The 23,915-nt window shown below is 33.8% G+C and overlaps 1 protein-coding gene across 1 annotated transcript; it reads left to right on the top strand.

Moving 5' to 3' along the window:
- The first annotated feature begins 6,905 nt into the window (after window positions 1–6,905).
- On the top strand, window positions 6,906–20,710 carry LOC126871155 (neurotrophin 1). The gene is given in 10 exon segments (XM_050629631.1): window positions 6,906–8,056; window positions 14,088–14,246; window positions 14,773–14,919; window positions 16,691–16,793; window positions 17,352–17,475; window positions 17,971–18,132; window positions 18,606–18,770; window positions 19,229–19,534; window positions 19,627–19,923; window positions 20,242–20,710. Coding segments are annotated over 10 exon segments (1,719 nt in total). The 5' UTR covers window positions 6,906–8,020; the 3' UTR covers window positions 20,462–20,710.
- Window positions 20,711–23,915: the final 3,205 nt, after the last annotated feature.

The following is a 23,915-nucleotide window of genomic DNA, read 5'->3' as shown; positions in this document are numbered from 1 at the left end:
TCGATGGAAAAATACTTGTAAATTTAGTTCATTCAGTGTATTTCGCTTTCGTTCATATACATTACAAAATGTAAAAGTTATTATGTAGAAACTATTATGGATATGTATGTATTTTTAATGTTATAGATTTTATACGTTGTAGAATGTGAAAAATATCGAACAAATAATATTATACAGTACATCATGTACATACATATATTAAGTCGTCCGAAAAGTTTCCTGCGTTCTATAAGGAAATAATGAGATGCATAATATTTTCCGTTTTATATTATTTTATCGAATTACGTATGATCCATTTTGTTCTATTAAACTAAAGATCACAACGCTCGAAAAATTAGGTTTCATATTTGTATAAAGATGTATTGTTGTAAAAGACGTGTCTGGAAAAGAAATTTCCGGACAACCTAATACATACAGTAGATACTCAATACATTCTATAGATAAAGATAAAAAAAGATGTTAAAAAACACACGTCATTGGAAGCATTGTTAAACAAAAAGGTGCTATAACAAAAAAGAAACGTTATACGGAATGAGTGACAGTGGGCGTGCATTAGTACAAAGTATGAATAGATTAGAAATACTTAAGTAGCAACAGTCAGAATGTAACATAATTAGAGGTGTTCGCAAAGCCGAAAATATCAGAAATCCAATATTCGTATAATACGAGTCGTTTCGGATCCTGAAAGTATCTCGTAATTCGAGATTGTCATGATTCAAGAGTTATAAAATTATATAGCAAATTATAATACTTCATAATGAAATATTATATCTATCATGTACTTCGCCCCCTTTTTTTTTTTGCTCAGTATTCTAGCTTATATAATTTGAAAATTTTCAAGAATTCCAAAAGTCCTGAGAATTCCCACTTTCTCGAGAATCCCGAAATTCTCGGGAGTTCCGACTTTCTTAAGAGTTTCGGAATTTCCGGAAATACGAGACACCTTCGGGAAATCGACCAGACCCCGGGAAAAATTCTTGACCCGACTCAACCCGATATCTTCGGGTTAACGCGTAAATCCAATCGTAATACTTCTACGACTTCAGCTATAACACCATTTCAAAATGTTCGCTATTAATTTATTAATTATTAATACTCTTTGAAGTTTTCGTTTATTACTCGTCGATATAACTCTTTTACAATGCTTCCAATGACATAGGCTTGTATGACATTCTTTTCTTATCTTGACCTATGGAATCTACTGATAACGTTTGACTCAAAGAACTAGCTCACCCTGTATATTTCCTCACTATTGTAGATCTTCAAAATAGATCTCTTAAATTCATTTAAGCGACAGAGTGACCTTGTAACCAACCAAATGATTTAGAAATGACCTTCAGATGGCCTTAAATATCTCAAGCAATCTCGGAGTTACTGTTGAATAACCTTGGCATAGTCTTCATGTGATCTTGAGTAACCTTCAAATCTTTCTTTAAATCTTAATTAAAATTAAATTCTTTAAATGTTGAAGGATGATAATTTATGCTTGTTTATTGGTGTGACTTAACGAGTTAAGTACGATGCCTTGTAGTCTCATGAGGATCACTTGAGGAGATTTACGCAGGAAACATCCTCCACGTGACTAGGTCGCGGTTGCTATCTATGGAAAGACTTTCGCCTAGAGATCCAGCAACGGTATCGAGGTAACAACATAAGAATTTAATGAAGATGAAAAACGACTTAACATATATCGAGAGTATCTCAAATCACATTCGATTATATTGGATATCTCACAAACACTATATTTTGAAATGATATGAAAGCAAAAATTATTAATATTGTCATTATTAATACATCAAGTCGTTCAAATAATTAATGTTTTATAAAATTCATTTTGATGAATTTCTAGCTTACAGTTAGAACTGACAGCTAGAACTAACTTTCTCATCTGCATTTATATGATAATATACAGAAATCATTTGAAAGTACGTCAAATATTTTGTCCAGCGATAAAATTCCTGCTGGATAGTTATTAATTTTATCGCGATAACTTATGGTCGTAAAACGAACAAATAATTGCTGGATAGTTAGAAGATCCTTTCCATTCCCTGGGACGAACGCGCGATTAAAAGTAAGATCGCGGCGACACGTTCCACTTTCATTCGTGGCGAGTTGAAAATTCTGTCTTGCGTTGATCAACACCATATTTTTTATAGTAATGTTAACGAGCCGCCGACCCAAATATTCTTCGAAATAAGCGCGTTTCACTTTACTGAAAACGTGCCGAAATAACATCAGAACGTGTGTATCGCATCGAAAATATCGTTAGTATGTTATCCGTCGCTGTTGGATGGTTTTTGATATCGGCTAAATAAGTTTCTGACGAAATGTTTTTGCATTTACCATCCTTCGCGAGAACAAAGATCAGCAACGAATTGAGGATGAGGAGAACCTCGTAGAAACAAAAGGCACCGCCGCGCAGTAATGAGTTTCGATTGGTTCCAGACGCGAGACGTTTTTCAGGCTTTTTCAAGCAGATCCGTCTTCCAATTTTGTGAGCAGAACGAATTACATCGTTTGATCCTTTGAAATAAGAGAGATCGGCAGCCTTGAGGTCTTGACTTGACGATTCTTGTTTCGAAGGTCAATTCTTCTTCTTGACTTTTTTGCACAATTAATCACAATTAAAATCATGACAGTGAATCGACAAGTTGCAAATTATAAGTTATAGACTTCTTTCTTATAAATTTACAATTTTATATGTACAACTTCATTCGTTCTACCATCAAACGTATTGGCATTGTTCAAGAGAATTTATCGGAATTACTAACTTGTAATTTATGATTTGTAAAATTTCGAATTTCATATAAGAATTATTATAGAATTATTGTAGAATTATTGCATATTAATATACAATAGTATGTAATATGTAATAACATATATTACAGTAGAATTATTGCAATAAAGCGCAAATGAGCTCTAGATAATTTGATGCTTCTTGATATCACATACAGACGGTAAGGAAAGTTACAACGAATGGATAAATACTTGATCTTAAAAATTCTTTAATTGCTAGTGCAGATGAATGAAACATTTTTATATTCAAGCACGGTGTACAAATAATAAGATGACATACAGAGCATACTATATTTTTAGTAAAATGTAAAAATAAGAGTTAAATCGAATATAGCATATTACGACTTTTAAGCGTGGACAACATGTTATGAGTTTTAACTTCATATTAAAAACCAAAAAAGAGTGAGAATATAATGAAAAGAATAAATAGCTTGTACATTACAATAACAATCACTATAACGGTAACGTTATACGGGTACCGGAAGTATAAAACGACTGAGAGGGAATATAATTGGTTCTCACGAAAGGAGCGAACAAGGAAAACGGGTAATTTCAGCCGTCGTGTAAATTATATTGCTATGTGGTGCTCAAATAGTCTTTCAAATGTCCAGTGAAAGTAACTTCCACTAATCTGTACAAATAACAAAAAGATACGCCTGTATAATTGTAACCAGTAAGGATGCATGCAAAAAAGGTATCGTAGTATCACCTTTTTAGTATCACAGGTAATAAAATTTCAACTTACTCTTTACAATTTCTCCGTAGTTTCTGAGTATTTTATTCCAGGTTTGGGCAAGTTTCATTTCAAACGAGGATACAAAGTAAAAATTTGAAATAAAGAATCATTTTAACTAGAATATTACTTCTATATTAGAAATAACATAGGAAAATAATAAGTTTATTTATATCATTTTCTTTAATTAACCCTTGAATTAAACCCTTGAATTGAAATATCATTCTATATTAATCTTTTTTAATATTGTACTACAGTACCGTATTTGCAATCACTGAAAACAATGACTCTCCTGCTCTTCGTCTAGAATCGAATAATAATGAAACATTTAATCTTTCATTTAAAAAGCACGTGTTGCGCAGAACACTCACTTATGATAATCTTTAAAATTAATATCTGCAAATAAAATAAATAACTTATATGTCAATATTAATTTCTATTTTAAATATCACACTTTGCGTACATCTAAGTCATAAACAGTATAGCCAAATTATTTTACTCTCGTCTACAATATATCTATCCACATAGAACGATATATCATTTATATAATGATTCTCCAAATATTCTATTTAGACAATATTCAAGTCAATTCGTCCAAACTAAATCCATTTAATTTCATCGATCCACGACAAACCGTTTGATACTTGTTGACAAATTTTACGAACACTCTAAATCTTCCATGGAATCCGATCGAAAGCGTCGTTAACATCGCCGGGTTTCTAGTCGCAGGGTTTCGAGCGCATCGATGCGTAAATCAAGAACGAAGGGTTACAATATTCCTTTTACCACTTTAACTTGAACTCGTACGGTCGTACGCGTTCCGACACAACAAGACCTACTCTCTAGCTCAACATGCACTTGAATACATGTACGCGAATGGTTCACACGCTGGCAATAACCATTCTCTTTATCGAGTTAAGTGAGCCGCGGATCGTTTCGCGATCGATTCGTCGTCCGTTTATTTCGATTTCCACGACTGCTTTAAATACTCGCCGCGCCACGATACACAGGCTATCGTTAAGTTTAACAGAGGAAACACCTCACGGCCGCGTTCCAACGATCTTTATGCGGGTTGCACGCGCCGTTTCGGAATGCAGATTCGCCACGAAGGACAATGGAAACGGCGCCAAGTATCTACCAAGCCAAGTACATCGTGACAGTTTACGCGTGCCCCTGACAGTTTCACAGTTGGATATTTATCGAGTGGAGTTAGGAGGATGCTTAAAGAGGATCGTGGCTTTACAAAACGATCGAAATTTGTTGGTTTATCGATTGTCTTCGTGTTCTGGATTGCTTGAAAGGTATTTGAGAATGTTTTGAGAAAGATTTGTCAAGGTAGGGTTGATATGAAATGTTAGAGCATGGTTGACGAACGAACACTAGTTAATGAAAATATTTGAACAGCTAGAAAATTTTTAGGTATATATTGTACGTGTTCTGTAAAATATTTTGAAGTTTCATCGACACCGTAATCAGACACGAATGACCATAATTATGTTGGTAAAATTTGGAACCAATCTGGAAATATATATAGAAATTATAAAATATTCATTGCAACCATATATTTAGTACAATATCAGTATACAGCATAAACAGTTATCTTAAGCATATAATATTATTATTTTATTGTTTATTCAAGAATATAGGTCTATCTTAGGTCTATTTAATGAGGGTAAGAATAGTTTACACCTATAGTGAGCCTCTCTGCTTACTAATAAACACTGCAATAGAAACGTAATAGGTACTAAGAATCCCATAAACAGCGATAAGAGTATCCAGAGGACTCAATACCTTCTCTCGCTTCTCAAGATATCTAAAACCAGTTGCTTCATTGCAAGTTAATCACGTTCTATCTGCAATTTCGTTCTACCGAACGTTGCGTTAAACGTCGAGACGACTGCTCGTTTCTATACAGAATGTCGCCAATTACAGACTACGGCAAGGGTCGTGAATATCTCATAAACTTCCTTGAGTGCCTTATGTGAGAGTGACGAACGCTGGTCGTGGGTTTAACTCGAAGACTCGCGCCGTTTGATTCGGAAACGCTTGGTCGCTTTCACCCTTCGATTCGTCGCAACAACGCCATTAGAAACACGAGAAAAACGAACTTGAAATACTGCAGGATTTAATATCTCGAACCAGGAAATTTATATACGCGAAAATAAAGAACAGGATGTAGACGTACTAATTTTTAATCGCTGTGATTTATTTTAATGATCGGTTGTTTGGCCGTGATTTAATGAAAATTAATTTTTTGTTAATAAAATTATTTGATGTGTGTAGAAATGATTGCAATGTTTAGAATCTTTTATTTGAGTGTACGTTTTATGTAGATACGTTTTATAATAAGGTATTTATAGAAGTAAGAGTTTTATTATACCTTATTTTCTACATTCTTTGACGTTCTACTAACGCTCTGACAATTCAAACAAGATTATAAATTAATTTGTATGAATTTCAACGTATCTATACACACGATATATTTTTTATTAATGTTAATAAATGAAAGATTAGAAAGTAACATAGTCTCATTTTCTATTCATTGATACTCGTATACACGTATATGAATGTTGATTCGTCCTGTACTTACGAAATTAGTGTATCGACATTGATTAAAGCATTACTCTTAACTTTCTAAAATAGTTTAGCTTTCCCAACGTGACATCGAACGATACATAGGTCGATCTTTTATCCCAGTATTTCAAAATGCAGATTGTATCTTACCCTCTTTTCTCAACTTGGACCTTATCGAAGGATTCGAAGAGAAAACATCATCAACCATCTGTTGCCTGAATCATAGTTGTAGACGATGATATTTCGTTTTAATGAAAGCATCTTTCTTTCTTAATGTATAACGAGAGTCAGAAAAATATTCAGGAGAAGTAAATGAAGATTTATGTCCTTTCTATAAAACCACTTGTATTGCGCCTTTTATCATACAAATTTACTCGTGCATGAAGACAGACAAAGGTAAGATCGCGGTAGAGATGGAACTCCGATTTACATCGAAAGTTACATGCGTGCTAATGACAGCAATCACGGAGAAAACGTCGCGCGTCACTTCCAAAGACGAATCAGACGTCATTTTTCATTCGATCACGAGAATTTAATCATAGGTGCTTGAAAATATTTCACTTTATCGTCTAGAAAAAGTAACGAAAATTAGTGAGAATATATTTTCCTGCGTCGTTTTTCATTGGAAGCATCTGTTCATAAATATTTCATTTGCAAGGTGTTCAGTTTGTAAAAGTTTCATTGGAGCAAGGAAGCTCAACTCATATACTGAATTGTATTAATTCTACGACTGTACACTCGTTTCTTCACAAATCTTTTATTACTTCATCTAATAACGTTGATCTATTGAAATTTCCTAATTTTGAAAAGCCGCTACTACTTCGAACAACCGCTACTAACAAAAAGCAAGAGAAGAAGGAGGAAAAAAGGAAAGGAAAAGAAAAGAAAGAAAAAAAGTATGGAAGTGAGCGGGACAAAATACCTAATTCCACCAACATAATTAAAATAGAAGTTCCAAATTACATTACGGCACAAGTTCCCGAAATAGGCAAAATCTCTAATTTCACCAACACAATTAACATACAAATTTCAAATTACTCACAGTGACGATAAAACAAATTTCCACAAAAGAAAAAAAAAAAGAAAAGAAAGAAAGACGCAACGAAAGAAAGTAAGGAAGCAAGAGAATGAAAAGCAACAATCGCGGTGAAAACGTCACGTGCTGTCGTATCAAGGGTGATGCGGGCGACCACCACTCTGTCGGTGCTCCCCATGAGTAAAGCTGTAGGCTGAGCCGAAGAAGAGCAAAGGAGGAGATCGACTGGCCGACTTCTTCCTCCTCTCGAATACGACACGCTTATCCGGCCGTCCGGTTTTCTCGGTCATGGCTCGACGAGGGGGGAACACGCAGGACGAAGCACGCTCGTTCCTACATTATCCCCACGTGAGACCCGCCAGGCATCGGGCCACGATTCTTCTTCTCCTTTGGCATCTCTCCTTCCACCTGATGAAGACGAGGACCGTGCCCGTTCCGCGGCAGCTGTAACCAGAGGTCGGTGCGCTTCCACGAGCGCACAATTTTTCGTCCCCTGGTGGAACACGCAGCCTCCAGACGTCGTTGTTCCGTGGACGTCGATGAGAAGTGCGATTGAACTTCAAGCAACGTCGATTAATTGCTTCAGAGACTTTGTTAGGCTTGAGGAATTGTCGTCGAACCGGAGCACGTTGTTTTTGCTGAAGAACTGCTGGGTGAATGATTGAGAATCGATAGGGGAGGCTGATATCGATGTTCAGTGATTTGTTCCATTTTTCTAATTGATTACTATTAGATATTAGCCGTATTGGTACTTGAAAGATAGTTTATTTAAGCGTATTTAGTATTGAAAAACAGGATTAAAATAATTGGTGGTGATAGTGAATGTGGTACTGTGCGTTGGGAAGAAGTGAGAAGACCTTGATGAGAGATCATATGAAGGAATGATGATGACGCGTGGACTATTTTTTATCACCGTGGTAAGAAATTGAAATTTTTGTTATATTATTAATTTTGGTAGTTTTAATGGTTCTAAACACGTGTCTTGTCTTAAATGTATGAGAACATGCCAGACAATTCTACTTTCGCCAATTTGTCGATAATTAACTAATGTCCCATGGCTTTTTAATCGCGAGTAACTTTCATGGACACGATTTCATAAATGATCCTAATATTTTAGTTATGAACATTACAAAAATGATCTAAGAAAGTTCAAATTAGTCCGAAGCATTCACGTGCAACCAAGTGTTGCCACTTGTTATTGACTTGTAATTAAGTTACTCGGAAATCAAACCGAACATATCTAATTTGTACAAATTTATTATTATACAAATTTTTCAAGTAGTTTCAAGTATTTCATCAGTTTGCTTTTTATGTGACTTGATTGTTTTTGATTTTTTCTTTTTCATTGAAGTCTTCAATTTTCGAGAAAAAGTATTAAAATCCGTACATATACAATATAGTTCACACGTTAAATTTTTCAATAAAGATAAAAATGACACATACGAAGCTATATTGTAACATCTTCGTATTGATCGACAATTAATATGTACAGAGATAATTAATAATTACCAGGAGGCAATCTTCGAAGTAATTGTTCTTGATTAATACATATATATATCACGTTTATATACGTATATAAACCGTAAGGTATCCCGTTAATTAGTTCCTAATGATGAAACACGAAACATGAAACGTCACATCACTGATATGTAACATGTTCAACCAAACATTCCTAAGTTCGTCGATAGGAACTCGAAAGAAGTTTCCGTATTTTCGTGAAGAACGGATGACTAACACTCTGCGCCTGTGATTCTCTTCGCGTAAAGTGGAACAACCTTTGCATGGCCTTGATCCGGTAACCTGACGGAATCAGGAAAAGTAAATAGATTCCCTTAATTGCTATGAGTTCCCTCTCACGTGCTGGCGAGTGAAAGATTTATCGACGATTACAAATATAAGATCGTTGGCAGAACGTGCAACTACTCGCGTGTTTTTTCTTTTATCAATAGAGGCAATTCCTTTTATCGTATTTAATCGATCAGTTTGCTTATTCCTTCGGTTTCTTCCTTGTTGGACCCTGAGAATTAGGTTGTTCGATAGATAGCTCAATGTGCGTGCTTCGTCATCAGTTCCTGTTCGTTTCTGATTGACGAAATCACCTATCATGCGATATAATTTACGTATATTGTAACTCACGTTAGTTACCTTTAACTGATCTTTGTAAAATTCTCGAATGAGATGGTTCTTTGAAAGTTTGATTTAACAGATTAACGTACAATCTATTGATCTTCAAAACAAAGATAAGTTGTGTAGTGTTGTAAATGGTATTAGTATATTTAAAATATGTATTTAAAACTGTATTTTACAAATTATGTACATCATTGTTCAGTAAAAGACTGAGACAGTCAAGAGGAGTAAATTTTTTCTAGAACTCAATCTCAGAAAGAAAGTTATTAATTACCTGAGCATTTTATAATGACAAATTTTTGCTCATTTATGATTCAGCTAATGGTCTCTGGCTTTTAAGGATCAGTAATAAAACATTTGTTATATGTATTGCTTATTATTACAGGAAGGCTGTTTTCTAATTGCGACCTTCTTTTTATTAAATAGTATTACTTCATTATTAATATTTTATTATTCTATTAAGTAAAATATTGACACTATTCTTGAAAATGTTAGATTGTAATATATATATACAAATAAAGATAAAAATAGAATAATTTATGTTGTAATCAAATAATTCATTATCGAAGTTAATTTTTGCAGGCATCTTGAAATCAAAGATTTTCTTAAATATATCGTTATTTGAACAAACCAACGATGTGATTACGGCACTACCTGATTTGTGAAAGATCCTCCATCTTTAAAATTACAAGTAATTCCTTTGAACCGTAATTATAATTACGTATTAAATTTCACTGAACAGATCTTTTGATTTGATACGTCGGAATAAATCAATGATATCGATGTACCGGCTTATAATTTGCAACAAGTGTATATCTTCTTAGGACGATAAGTACGGTGAAAGTTCTCGATAATAATCTAAGGTGAAATGTTTTACCTTATGAAATGTTTCATGAAAGTTTTGTAACTCGAGGAATTTAACGACGTCGATATTCGTAACGAGAAAGAAAAAACATCGTGTACGAAGGAAATGTTATAAAAAGAAGCTGCTACATGTATTGGTAGAAAGCCTGTCGTATTGTTGTATTTTTTCCATTCACACGAGAGGTATTAACGTTTCAAGCATTTAAATGAGGCTCCTTCAAAATTTGTGACTCATTATAATATAATATGGTATTCGAAAGTTGTTGATTTCTCAGCTAATTACAGGCGAACGGAATTCACAAGCGCCGATTGTGGATTTTTATGAAAATTTACATTTTTAAAAAGAATAGATTTTATATCAAAGTAATTACACTCGACGTACATTAACGTCGACATTCGATGTTTTGAGAAAATGTAAATGAATTAATTACTCAACCTAATACGATATAATATTACAGAAATAATATTTTATAAAACAAAAAGACGAATCCATGTACAGATTTTATTTATATACAATTACGTATATATAATATACATATACACACGATATTTAGTCCTCCATTCGGAAGACTACGAAGAAGTAAAAAGAAAGATCACCAGAAATCGATATTAATCGAATAACAAAACACCAGGAAATGTTACACGTGTTTTAAACAAATAATCGTACAACAATGTTACAAAATATCCTGAAAAATCGTACGTTATTGGCTAAGAATTGATGAACACCCGCGATATAAAAAGAAAAAAGGATCACTCAGTGAAATCGTAGCTCTTCCTTCTGCTGAGCATCATGGTTACTAGGTCAGCGCTCATTGCAAACAGCAGAGGATATGTTGGAATTTCCACGTTTATGGTTATTTCACGTGGCCTAATACTGTCGAGTCTCCACACGTGTTGTTACATCGACCATTTCCTGCAATGGCAACATTAACACAAACACTTCGTATTCGCATTTCTCTTATCTTTCTATGTTAGGAAATCTCGAACACATTGTGGTCCGTGTTAGAACTATAGAAACTCGAGAAATGTCCCATAGGGATGGAACAATGGGAATAATAATTTATTGAAACGATAACAATGCGATAACAGTGTTGTAACTGATAAGGGTGGCGTTAGTGGAAACTGAGATACACAGTCCAAGGATATCGTTAAGAGGTGTGACAGAATGTCGCTTTTGGCTATGCTAAACTCGACGTCAGACAGATCACAAAGTAGCCAGTTACAGCTTTCCGTAGCTACGAGACCACCCATGATACGATAGTATCTAACTTAATTTGATAAGAAAGAAATCAACTGTACAGCTGTCGTTAATAATTACTTTGTGAAGTCAAATTGTAATTAGCAAAGTTTAATAACAATTAGCATAAAGTTAGTGGTTAAATAATGTAGAATAAACTGGAATGAGTTTAATAAATAATTTGTATGAACAAGGATGAAAATGCATATATACATATTTGAAATATAATAGAATTGAATCACACTTAATAATTTATTATATGTATTTTACATAAATTATTAAATATTTTGAAAAATTGTCTATGTAGCAAAATTTGCCATTAAAAATTCACGACTCTTGTCCAAACCATTTTTGTTTGTATTCAGAAACTGATTTTACCCCTTAGAAAAAAACAATATGTGTCAAATATCTTTCTAGGAATTATCTCATGTAAATTTCATTAAAATTGACGTGTTATACTTAAGTGATATATCCTGTTAGATGGCTCAAAGTAAGAGCGGGAGATTATTAAATTCTCAGAAATATACCGACTCCACTCAAACAATCGTAGATCCACCTCAGGCTAGATCTTATCGATTTTGTCCCCAATTTAGGATAACCCTAAGATAGAAACACTGATATCATCGATATCATTAAGAAATTCATATTTTAGAAAGTACCCTTCTGTTCAAGGTCCTGCATCGGGGTGAAAGTTACACAACCATTCATTTAAATTGAAACAGAGAAACCAGGTAAACGTAATAAATGAATTCATTATCTTGACCACTACGCTCGTCATCGATCGCATGATTTACATTTTACTCGATGCAACTATGGCGCGTGAACGCTGTTCAATAGAAACTTTCGTTCAATCTCCCAATCGCAGAAAAATCCGTGCATGCGACTGCACACACCGGCAGTTGCGTTTGCTCGAAACTAATCATGGATGCGGAACAACGTGACTTTCACCCGCGAATTGCGAGCGTGTTGTATCTATGTGCATTTTTTATCATTTCCTAGACTGGCGTCGTCCGGAGAAAAAATCACATAATTTCACCGGACCGACACGTGGTCCGTGTCGTTAAATCCACTCGGTCGTGTTTTCACGACGATTTCACGACGCGTTACGCGCCGTCACTTTACAACGCCACTTCCGCTGCAACGTAAACGAAATTAACGTTTCTCTATGGCTCGCGCTTCCACCACGCGCCAAAGATTTCTTCCGTGATATCCAGACCCACAGAAACGAGAAGCTCGCCCGTACAACGTTTCCCTAGCGATCAATTCCCGCAATCATAATAGAAGAATTGTGCTATTGTATCCGCCGGGAAATCCTATCGTTGTTACGATTATGAAAGGGAAAGGATTTGTTTCGAATAAAAGATCGTCTAGGCGATAAACTGTACTGTCTCAGCGAGAAACAAAAAAAAAAAAGAAAAAACGGAAGACGGTATACGTGTTCCTGAAAGAAGCAATGTCTGCTTGCATAGTCTAAGAATTTATTGAATTATAATTGTTTAATTAAAGGAAGAGGAAGTTTCCATGAAAAATACAAATTTGAATAATATAGAATTTATTAGATCTATAGAAGAGGAATATTCTACAGAGAATATGAAATTTGCTGAATTAAATTTATTTATAGTAAATTAAATGGAAATATGCATACGTGGTTTTAAAGGGGGAATGTCTGCTTTCTTTGTTTAAAAGAATTTATTGAATCATAATTACTTAGATAATGTAAAACGAAGCTTCTGTAAAAGGTGCACAATTCCTTGAAATAATTTATTGAAATAAAGGGAAGAATTTATGGACAATGTAGAAGTCGTTGAATTAAATCTATTTAAAGAGAATGGAAGTCAATGAACGTGTTCCTGGACGATGATTTTCTGTTTTGTCTATTTAACAGAATCTGGCGAATCGTAATTATTTGGATAAAGGAAAAGGATTGTTCTTATATAAAATATAGAATTTATTAAATTAAGTTTAATATTTTGTGTGGAAACGAAGAAGGGATAATTAATCAGATATTCGAAGATGACAATAAGTCATTGATAATTCGATAGCTAGCTCAAGATATCGAATTTTACATCGAATCAAGGAATTATTATTAACAGTACTTATTTGTCTACATGGTGTATGAGTATCCGATATCCTCGTAAGGACTATTAATATGGACATTTCTACTAACTGTGGTTTAGTATTTCGATTAATATTCATATGTGTGACTATCTGTGGAGTAAATTGGTCGGTGAATGGCAATAATCAAACTAATTGAAACTGTACATTTATTGTACAGACATCTGCGTGACATTTTAAAATGTAACTTCAATACCATGAATTTAAAAAAAAAATATAACAGGAATTAATAGGTTTAAATCTTTCTTTAAAATATTTCCAATCTAAATATAGCTCCTCGTACGTTTAAACTTTCTTTCAAAGCACTTTCTTTTCTCAAACTTCTTCTTTTAAAACTTACAAAAATTTTTAGAACGTTATTTCTTCTCTTCTTGGAAACTTTCTGCATCTAATCATTTAAATATCGCACGAACGAAAGCGAATTCGAGGTCGAATTATAGAAAATACGTTTTACCTTACAAAGTGAAAATATGATTAATAGTTGAAGAAGATTCGTCGAGAATAAATGAAGAATAAGCGTGTCTGAGTTGAGATCTCGCTGACCCAGAATTTTCGGCGGTAATAATAAGTTTACGCGAATACACGGGGTTCGTTTCACTCTCTAGGCAGTCGTGCTACTGTCCTCGATCGACGTCAGCGTTGAGAAGGATTTGAAAGACGACGTGGATCTCAACGATCATAAAGAAAACAACGAGACGACGGTCACGTCCATCAAGATCAACGACGTAGCATTCAAGAACAGGACAGATAAATTACGAGAGAGTGTGAGTGAAAGAAGTTTCTATTTACTTAAATAACGCTTACACGCCGTGTTAGTCGGGTTAACTGCTGTTAATTTAACGAGCTAAACATATCGTTAACGTATTAGCGTTGATGAGAACACGAAAACAGACCTGCATGAAACACACCTTGCAATACGTGCACATCCGTATGTGTTTCGGAAAAACTATACTTTGACAATTATAGTCATCTTTGAAATTTATTAAGACATACATTACATTCTGTAAATTGCTTCTGCCATGTGAAGTTATAAATGTATTATAGTTGCTTTTCGAAGCATTCTTCCTTTTCTTGGTTTGCTGATTTACAAAATTTTTAGAGAAACTGGAAAGCAATATTAGAATGTGTCAAGCATGAGCTATTCAGAAGCCACATTGATCAACATGGAAAAATTTCAAAATGGAAAGTAGTCCTGTATTTGGGTAGTTGATCAATTTGATTTGTGAAAGTTGCATATTTTTTGTAAAGGTCAATCACGATTATTTTCTCATTTATTATAATTCTCAACAGCAATTGGAAAAAGTTCGTGCACTATTGAGTAATGGAAGTCGACAAAATGCCAGCAGGGAACTCATGCTACCGAAAAGCGCGGACATCGCGAAGGTCATATCCGATGATCCCACTGGTGATGAGGAAGGATTGGAAGAATTGCCTGAGGTAAGCGATAAAAAGAACAAATTATGCTATTCTGTTGTCAATTATTTAGTATTTTGATGATATAAATATATTTTATATAAATTATTCGATTAACACCATTACGTCTGTTAAATCATTTTGTATTCAGACGTTTCTCTCTATTGCTGCAAAATTTCTTAGATTTATAGAAAATATTCAAGATTTGTTTCATTCTTAATATACATGATTTTTCGTTTTAAGTATATGTTAAATTTATTTCTTCAAACATTAAGTATCCTTTCGTTTGTAGAAAAAAGAACGAAATTGGGAAAAGAATAAGGTATATGAAAAAATAACCATCTAAGAAAAAACTAACGCGAGTGACTCAAAAAAGAATAGTATCACTTAATAGAATTATAAAGGATTGTTAGCTCATCCTCGATACCCTTTTTGTATTGTAAAGTTGACCCTGTTCCGATCGAGGATGACGTCGCGTCGCGATGATTGCAAAGCTTACTTCTATTGGCAATCACTTTTATGTATTTATTCGTCCTAGCACGTTTCTATACCTAATATAGGAAAGTAAATTATACTGCATAACCCATAAATACCAAATAGCAGGCATCGATTTAACTTCAATCACTTTTATGGTTGTACAAGGTTCGACGAACGCTAAAGAAGCAACTTCTGAATCGCTTTGCATTTCCCAGTAAATACGATGTTCTGGGTCCAATATTATTGTATTCAAATGAAAGATTGATGGCTCTTTACCTCGTTACAAGAAAAATTCCTAGAAAGTCATACTTCGAACTCCTTTCTATCGTAAATCATATCGAAATGTACAATTTTGTCATATGTGGCCGCTATTCCGTGCAATTATTGTATTTTCGGACTTCAACTTTCTGTTCGTAACATTACGCGCAAAGATCTGTGTAAAACAGGTTTGTTAATACAGGGATTTCTAAAATGATATCCTTTATCCTTTCCTTCTTTAAACATTGTCATTTATACAATATGCATAAATTTTTGAAAAAATCTTCTATAAATCTTTAGAAATATACAGGGTGGTTGGTAATTGGTGGTACAAGAGGAAAGGGGGTGTTTCTACGCGAAAAAAGAAGTCGAAAGTATAGAATAAAAATTTTCTTTTAATTTCTTTTTTTTAATTTTTTTTTTTTAATTTTTCCATCGAGACAACGATCTACAGTGAGATCCGTTGTAACGAGACGTGATAAAGTGCACGCGTACCGAGCGAAAATTCAAAGTCGATTTTCTCGAAAATAAAGCCTCAAACGAAAAATTTTTATTCTATATTTTCGACTTCTTTTTTCGCGTAGAATTACCCCCTTTCCGCTTGTACCATCAGTTACCAACCACCCTGTATAAATCTAAATTAAAAGGTTAAAACATAAAAACTTGAAACGTGATAATTTCCAAGAAAATGCTTTTCTTTTTGATGACAACATATATTTTTTCCGCGATTACTTTCACGAGTTTCTAATTAGTGTGTTTATTATATTACCAGTCGTAATTTTCAGAGGATCTCGGGCAAAACTATGTATGTAAATTTCTCAAAGGATGCCGCGAAACCTTCCTTACTGAATACTAATTAGCAACCAGGCTAAAATGGCTAACGGACGCTCGAGGAACATATATTGTTAATTATGTGTAATTAAGATTTCTCGACCGATAAATAGAATTTTCTAAAAGAATACATGTTCGTTTACTACTGACGAGATAAAGAAATAGCTTAAATAGCCTGTATCAGAGTTCACTGATTATGATAAGTTTTCTTTTTCTCTTTTTATTACAGCCACAAGAATTGAGAATTATAAGACCCAACCTGCGGAAACGACCTGGTTATCGACCTCCTCCAAGAAGACCAACTTCTCTAAATCGAAGGAATGTCTATGCAGGTTATTTTTCATACTTTTATTCTATATTTAGTCCTAACAAATTTCGGACAGGATATTGCATGAAACTTTTTGTTTAATACGTTCCATATTACGTAATAGACTGCGTATGTTTATGTAAATTTACTTTGTTTCAGTTACTAAATATTATAATTAGACAATGTTCGAGCGTTTATTGAGAATTTGAAAATGCAGAAATGCGCAGAATACGTATATAAAATATTTATAGTACTTGTTACAATATTTAAGAAAAAAACAAGTCTCTGAGGTTCTGTTTCTTCTCAGCTCGCAAAAATATAAATCTGTATTTCTTGTGTATTTACGGGAAATTTACGGGAAGATGTAAAAATAAGCATGATATACAAAAATATATAAAATAGCCACAATATAACTTCATAGTATGGTTTCATTTCTTTTCTATTCGTAAAAATATGAATTTACATAAACATTCTTAATCTAATTTTAATGAATGTTTTATCTTGTGTATTTTACCATAAATGCATAGAAATTTTCAGTCTATCAATCATATAACAAAATCGATCTATAATAATTACTTTCCAGATCTATCGAGAACACCACTAATAAGACCACCCAGACGGCCCACAGAAGTAAAACGAGATCCAACAGAAAAAGAATGTACTTTCTTCACGAAGACAGTTTGTCTCGAAATAGCTGATTACCCACAGTAAGTTTCATGTATTACTATTTTTCTTCTCTTTTTTCCTCTCTTCCCTCCAACAAGTTGCAACAATTACGCAACTAATTCAGTGTCTCGCATTTAAATTAAACTTTCTCTGATGAACAGGGATTAACGTTAATTAAAACGTCGTTTCACGATAGTAAAGACAATTCGCAGGCTCGTTTAACTAAAAGAAAGTGCGCTCGCTTTTCTACGATTCCACGTTCGAATTGTTCATTGCGCAATGCTTATTCGACCTCCGTTTTCTCATAACCATAACCATAAGTTGTTTTTTTAATTAGGAATTATGGGTATCCAGATAGAGAAGGAAGTCGTGGAAGCAATTGTCAAAACTTTCGTTTCCTTTCTTCCATTTGTTCTCATGATTTCGTTGAATTGTGAGAAAGTTGTTACGAATTAAATTAAAAGAAGAATAATCCTCATTGAATTTATTATTATGTTTATTATTACGTGGATTTAAATAGAATGAAATTTTCTTAGCGAGGCGATTACGAGGAGTCTGAGAGGCAACAAGGAGATGGTCGCTGCATTGTTGACTGATTACAAGTCGCAAGATTTTGACGAATCTGCCGAAAGTCTTCCGATTGCATTGCCCCTGGAAAATAAATATGAAAATCGATACGAGAGTAATGAAATTAGGAGGTGAGACTCATAAACTTATAATAATTATTAATTCTTCAATTGGGAAAGACGAATTAATTTCTCATTTGAATATAACAATTCTTTCATTTATAGATCCCAACTTTTACTCGTTGTTTTATATTCAACTTTATTTAAAATAAATTATATCAGATTTATACTGTATAACTAAAATTTATCTAACTAGAATTCGTCTTTGTTAACTCGTAATTCTATAATTATAGGAATTTCTGTTTAAGAAATGAGTCGAATAAAAGGTTTAGTTCTATTGTGCTCCTGTTGAATGGCAACTGGGGCCAACAGCGATGCTTTGTAGCAACGCGTGGTATCATGATACAGGATTATATACATTTTACACTGAATCATAATATCTATCGAAGTTTTCTTTTTATAAATCACAATAATTTTTTATTATGTAAGATTATTTTCTATTCTATTAAATTAATTCGTGTCAATTTCATATCAATTTATCTTAGAAGATCCGATGCAAGTTCATCATTTGAAAATGTCGAAGAAGGTTTCACGTGTCCATCCGTCATCAAATATGCACGACCACAACTAGCTAGAGCCGCTTCCGGTATTTGGAAATACATAATAAACACCGGTGAACACACGCAAACTCTACGAATGGAGAAATGCTCGTAAGTAAAAGACAATCGCAATTAATTCGCATCAAGCGTTACATAAAATCAGCAATCTACCAGAACGTTCCTTCTACTTTACGCTCAAGATTGTCTTTTAGCCACGGTTAAAGCTGAGATTTCCTGCTCGGTTTAAAAGGCAATTCCGTTTACCTCGGTCGTTCGTTCCAATGATTTATTTTTGTAGTTGAATGCAACTGATTCGGTTAACACTTTCCCAGTAAAATTTAGCGGAGGATCTTCTCTCGCGATAGAAATCGAAATTCGATACTTTGTTACAAATCAGTGAGCAAAATATCTTCTTTGTGGTATTGAAGCTGAATATTCCTTGAAAATAAGAGAATGATACTTTACCACGTTAACAAGGCAAATTGAAATATTGCAGAAGAAAATTTCCAGGAAAAAATTATTCGAAATTTTTTACCATTGTACACTCTGACGTTAAATTTCGCTTTCAGAAACCCCCAGTCGAGCTGCTCTTTCATATCAGAGAACTATCGATCTTCTTGCATGCAAGTGTACAATTACCATAGACTTTTAACCTGGGATAATAAATTGGGTCTTCACATGGATATTTTTAAAGTTCCATCTTGCTGTAGTTGCCATGTGCACGGTTACGCTGATATTTTTCCACCTCATCAAAAGGACCCATCACTCAGAATTAAAGAATCGTTTCCTGGATCTGACTTCGCCACCAGCGATCAAAAAGATGACTTTGAAGAGTCTCCGAAATTAAATTATTTAAACAAGTTCCCTTTCGATTCATCTCTTGGTATGTAAATTGATCAAAGATATAACATTCTTTTTATTTATCGTGAAAGAATTTGAAAGATAAAACCAGGTGAAAATGTGGGACAAATTTCTAAAACCTTGCAGGTGCAAGCAATAAAAAACCTACAGTAGAAACTACCCCTAGTAGACCACCGTTTATTCTACCTGTAAGAACAAGACCAAAGAAACCTTCGTCTACAAGTTCAAGGCCATTCGATAAATTGCCTCAGCAACACGCACCGAATACTAGAGCACCAGGATATACTGGACCATTACTGAAAGGTTCTAGACCAAGTAGACCCAATAGACCACCATATAGAAGAGAATCCACGTCTCATGTTGAGGAACAAACCGAGACTGCGAACAGTACGATTTTAAATAGGTAACCATCAATGATCTTACGTATCATGACATAAAGTCAGGAATCTTACGTTTTAAATTAAAAAATCTGAAATTTGGAATTAAATTTGAATTATTTAAAGTTTAAATTTTTTAACCTGGAATTTTGAATTATTTAAAATGTAAAAATCCGAAATTTGCAATTTTTTATTACTTAGAAGTAATAACAATTTAAATTTTAAATATTGCATTAAATATGAAAAATCTAGAATTGAATTTAAATGAACTTTTTATTTAAATTTAAGGATGTAAAACCTATAGATGTTTGGACGTTGAATTAAATAAATTTGGAATTACACAGATACAGTCAACCATACGATTTGCAAATGGACGCAACGTCAAGGCTACAAAATGGTGGTTTCGACGACGAGTACCAAGAACCGCAGAGGCGAATCAATTATAATTACCACCCGATTATCGACTTTTTCAGACCAGAAGCAATGATGTTACAATCGTCTGAAGATTCTTCGACATCGGACCAAAACGATTCCAATTCGTGGAAACCTTTGATTGCATCTTGAGCGTAATTTTGCTTCTTTTCGGAGTACCTGATCGTTTCTTTCTTTTGTAAGAAATTAAAATTGTCGGATGTTCATCGTGTTTTACCTTGCAAAAACGAAAGTATTATATATATAATAAATATATACGTCGGAAGTAGATACTACAATTCGACTTATTGTTAGTTTCATAGTTTATTTTCTGTACTCGCTCGTATTCGTTGGTGTCCTCCAATTTCGATTAATAAATCGTTTTTATGATGCGTTACGTGAAACATGATTTATCATGACAAAAATATGACATTTAAGAAATAAAAATGTCGAATACAATTGCAATATGTGATTCATCCTTTGAGTTTATATTTTATGATCATATATAGAAAAATAAATTAAAGGGAGGGTACTGACGCAATACTTACGATTAGTATAACGGTAGTAAATGTTTAACGCCTATAGGAGTATTACAATCATACAGTTGGGCAGGTGCAATTGCAAATACGTTGCAATTAAGCAGCGTCGCGCGAATTTTTATATATTTATTATTCTGTACGTGTATTATTTATAAATCATCGTTAATATAATGTCTATTATAAAATATCGCTAGTTGGATATATGTGTTTCGCGAATCATTAAATAAATAATGCAACAGCGACTCAATGATAGTTTCTTGTTCTTAATATTGCACATTCTCTACTAACAAAGATTGCACGCTGTTTCTAAACAGTTCCATTTCTTATTCCACATTTCTCAATTCTTCAATTGTCTTACTAAATAGCTACTTGTCAATCGAATCGTTACTACTTCATAATCGTGATCCATTAAACTGGCATATTCATCAACACAGTATCATACATAAGCATTTGAAATTAAAGAAAAATATAAATATCGTATTTTTAAATTCATCAAATTTATGCCAAACTGTAGAAATATTTTTTAACACGTTATATAAATATAATAAAATATGTAAACAACATAATATAGACACAGTTTCTGTTATATTTGATAATATTTTATTAATGAACTCTTGAATAAAAATTCTGAGATTAAATTAAGTAATCTCTTGCAATAATATTTAACAATATTCAAGTTGAAATACATTAAAAATATGTAATATAATAATCGGAGATATGAATCCTCCATTTCTATTATATTTCATGGATCTTTCACGACATATAGGGAATACGAAACCATTCTATTGTCCAAACTTCCTGTCGACTTATCCATTACGATAGCGTTAACGCGGCTTAAGCTGCGGCTGACTATCCACAGTCAAGAGCACCGAGCGTTTTGCTTAGCTCACTCGTGTGTAAATCGTTTGTTTCGCTTGCCAAGTTTCTGGCGAGGCAATTACACTGAGCCTTTCCGCGTCGAGCCGCGAAGCGTGTCGCCCGAGCCACAGTTTTCTTCGCATCGCTACCTCCGGATGAAACATTATCGAGAGCCGCTAATTCTAGAAACGCTGCCGAAGCTAGAATCAAAGATCCATTCCTTTCCCATGGCTCGTGGGTTCCACCGAATCATCTTCAATCTTTATTATTAAAGGAGCGAATCAAAATAAACAAATTGAAATTTCCATATTTCGTATAATTTTCATAGCAAAAATCTAATTGTATTTTTGTAACGTTACAGAATATCTTAAAACGTTACAAATTCTTTTTGTTTGCTAGAATGAGAACAAGATTCGGATATTAAAATTTGATGGTCGTAGCAAGATTACAAAACCCCTGTCAATCTTTGTCTTCTACGGAGGAAGCCAAACATATGTCAAGATATACATCGTATTGCTGTGAATCTAGCGTCTGACTGATAGAATGCATTCTTATCTAAAAAAATTGGAAAATTTAACATTGTTCTCTATATGAGTCCCTTAATTACTAATATAACTCTATAAATTTCAGAATTAAATCCTTGGGATTTGAATCTCAAAGAATGATCTGTAACCTCCAAAGATTAATAAATACATCAACGTTGACGTTCGATGGAGTTCAAGATTTCGCGTAATAATCGCTGGGAACAATTTATTCAACGGTTCTACGGATATCAATCACTGAATTAAAAGATTATTACATAGAGTACCAATTAAACAAGCAGCAAATGAGGCTGTCCCATTAAACGAATACTATTGCGTGATGGATAATTACGTTTTCTCATGTACCGCTTTAAGATTGCAGTTATTATATTGAAACTGAGGAGTAACGGGAAATATGTCTTTAGCACGACGATCTTCTAACACGAAGAAACGAAACATCTGAATGCAATTTATTATATATATAGTTATACAATGATTTGTAAAGAAATTTCAAACAAATAGAACTCTTAGAAAGAAATCTCTAATTTTATATATTTTATATATTGTATAACTATATATATTTGCATTATGCAATATTGCATGCATTATATATATAGTTATACAATTTCAAACAAGAAATTTCAAATAAATAGAATTCTCAGAAAGGAATTTCTAACTAATTTTCATAATTCTTCTCGTTCTTTGCAGTTTGATCTCAGCTTCGAAAGTCTCTGAAAAAGTGAAATAAAGCGTGTCGTGTGATCGAGGTAGAAGGAGCAAGAATTTAGAACAAATTAGCGAATCCGCAGAAAGTGGTTCAGTAAAAAGCGTTGATGCAATTAATGCGTCGTGCGCGAGCTAGGCTGCTCACGGATTTCTTTATTCCCTTTCCAATGAAACGATCCACCGAGGGACTCAATCGAGAGTGACAGAACCGTTCTGTGTTCGGCACTGCACGGTCCCGTGAACAACGACACTTCAGACCCTACTGCTGCCTTTCCGATCCACTGGAAAATATAAATTAGGCCACGCGGACCGTGCCGCGTGCAGTTCGATGCAAGCTTTCAATCGAAAATGATAGGAAACCTATTGGTTTCGCGCCAATTCGAATCGTATCGATCATAATTTGTTCGTGCACCTTGCGGCCGAATAACTATAAAGTTTTTGGTGGCGCATTTTCGAAACGATCACAATTTATTCGCGCATCTTTGAATTAAATCGATTTCAATTTATTTGCGCGTTTACAAATCGAATTTAATGTCATTTGTTCGCGTATCTTCGAATCGTAACTTATTTGTGTAACCAATCGAATAATCCTCATTTGCTTACGTTGAAATTTTTTATGAAAATAGTGAGCCTTGCGTTGTTGCGTGCTTTGTAAAAATTCGTAAGAGCCATTCGTACACAAAATGCGTGTTTCGATTACTTCTTCCTTTAGAAACTTGTAAACCTACCCTGTTACAAGATAATTCGTTTTATTTATCGTGTCACGGGGATATTATTCAAATTTGTCTGACTGCAGTAAAGTGATACTGACTATAATAGTTGTCTGACTGAAATAAAGTGATGTTAAACTTCTCAAACGACAATTCCATGTTCCACTTGTTATGGTATTGTGCATAGACAAGGATTACGCAAATTGACTGACTTATCTTTGCTCAAGTGCAATGGCAAGCTCACAATAGCGCA

This window comes from Bombus huntii, chromosome 11 (assembly GCF_024542735.1).
Source record: "Bombus huntii isolate Logan2020A chromosome 11, iyBomHunt1.1, whole genome shotgun sequence".
Classification (NCBI taxonomy): domain Eukaryota; kingdom Metazoa; phylum Arthropoda; class Insecta; order Hymenoptera; family Apidae; genus Bombus; species Bombus huntii.
This window is presented reverse-complemented; position numbering and strand designations above follow the sequence as displayed.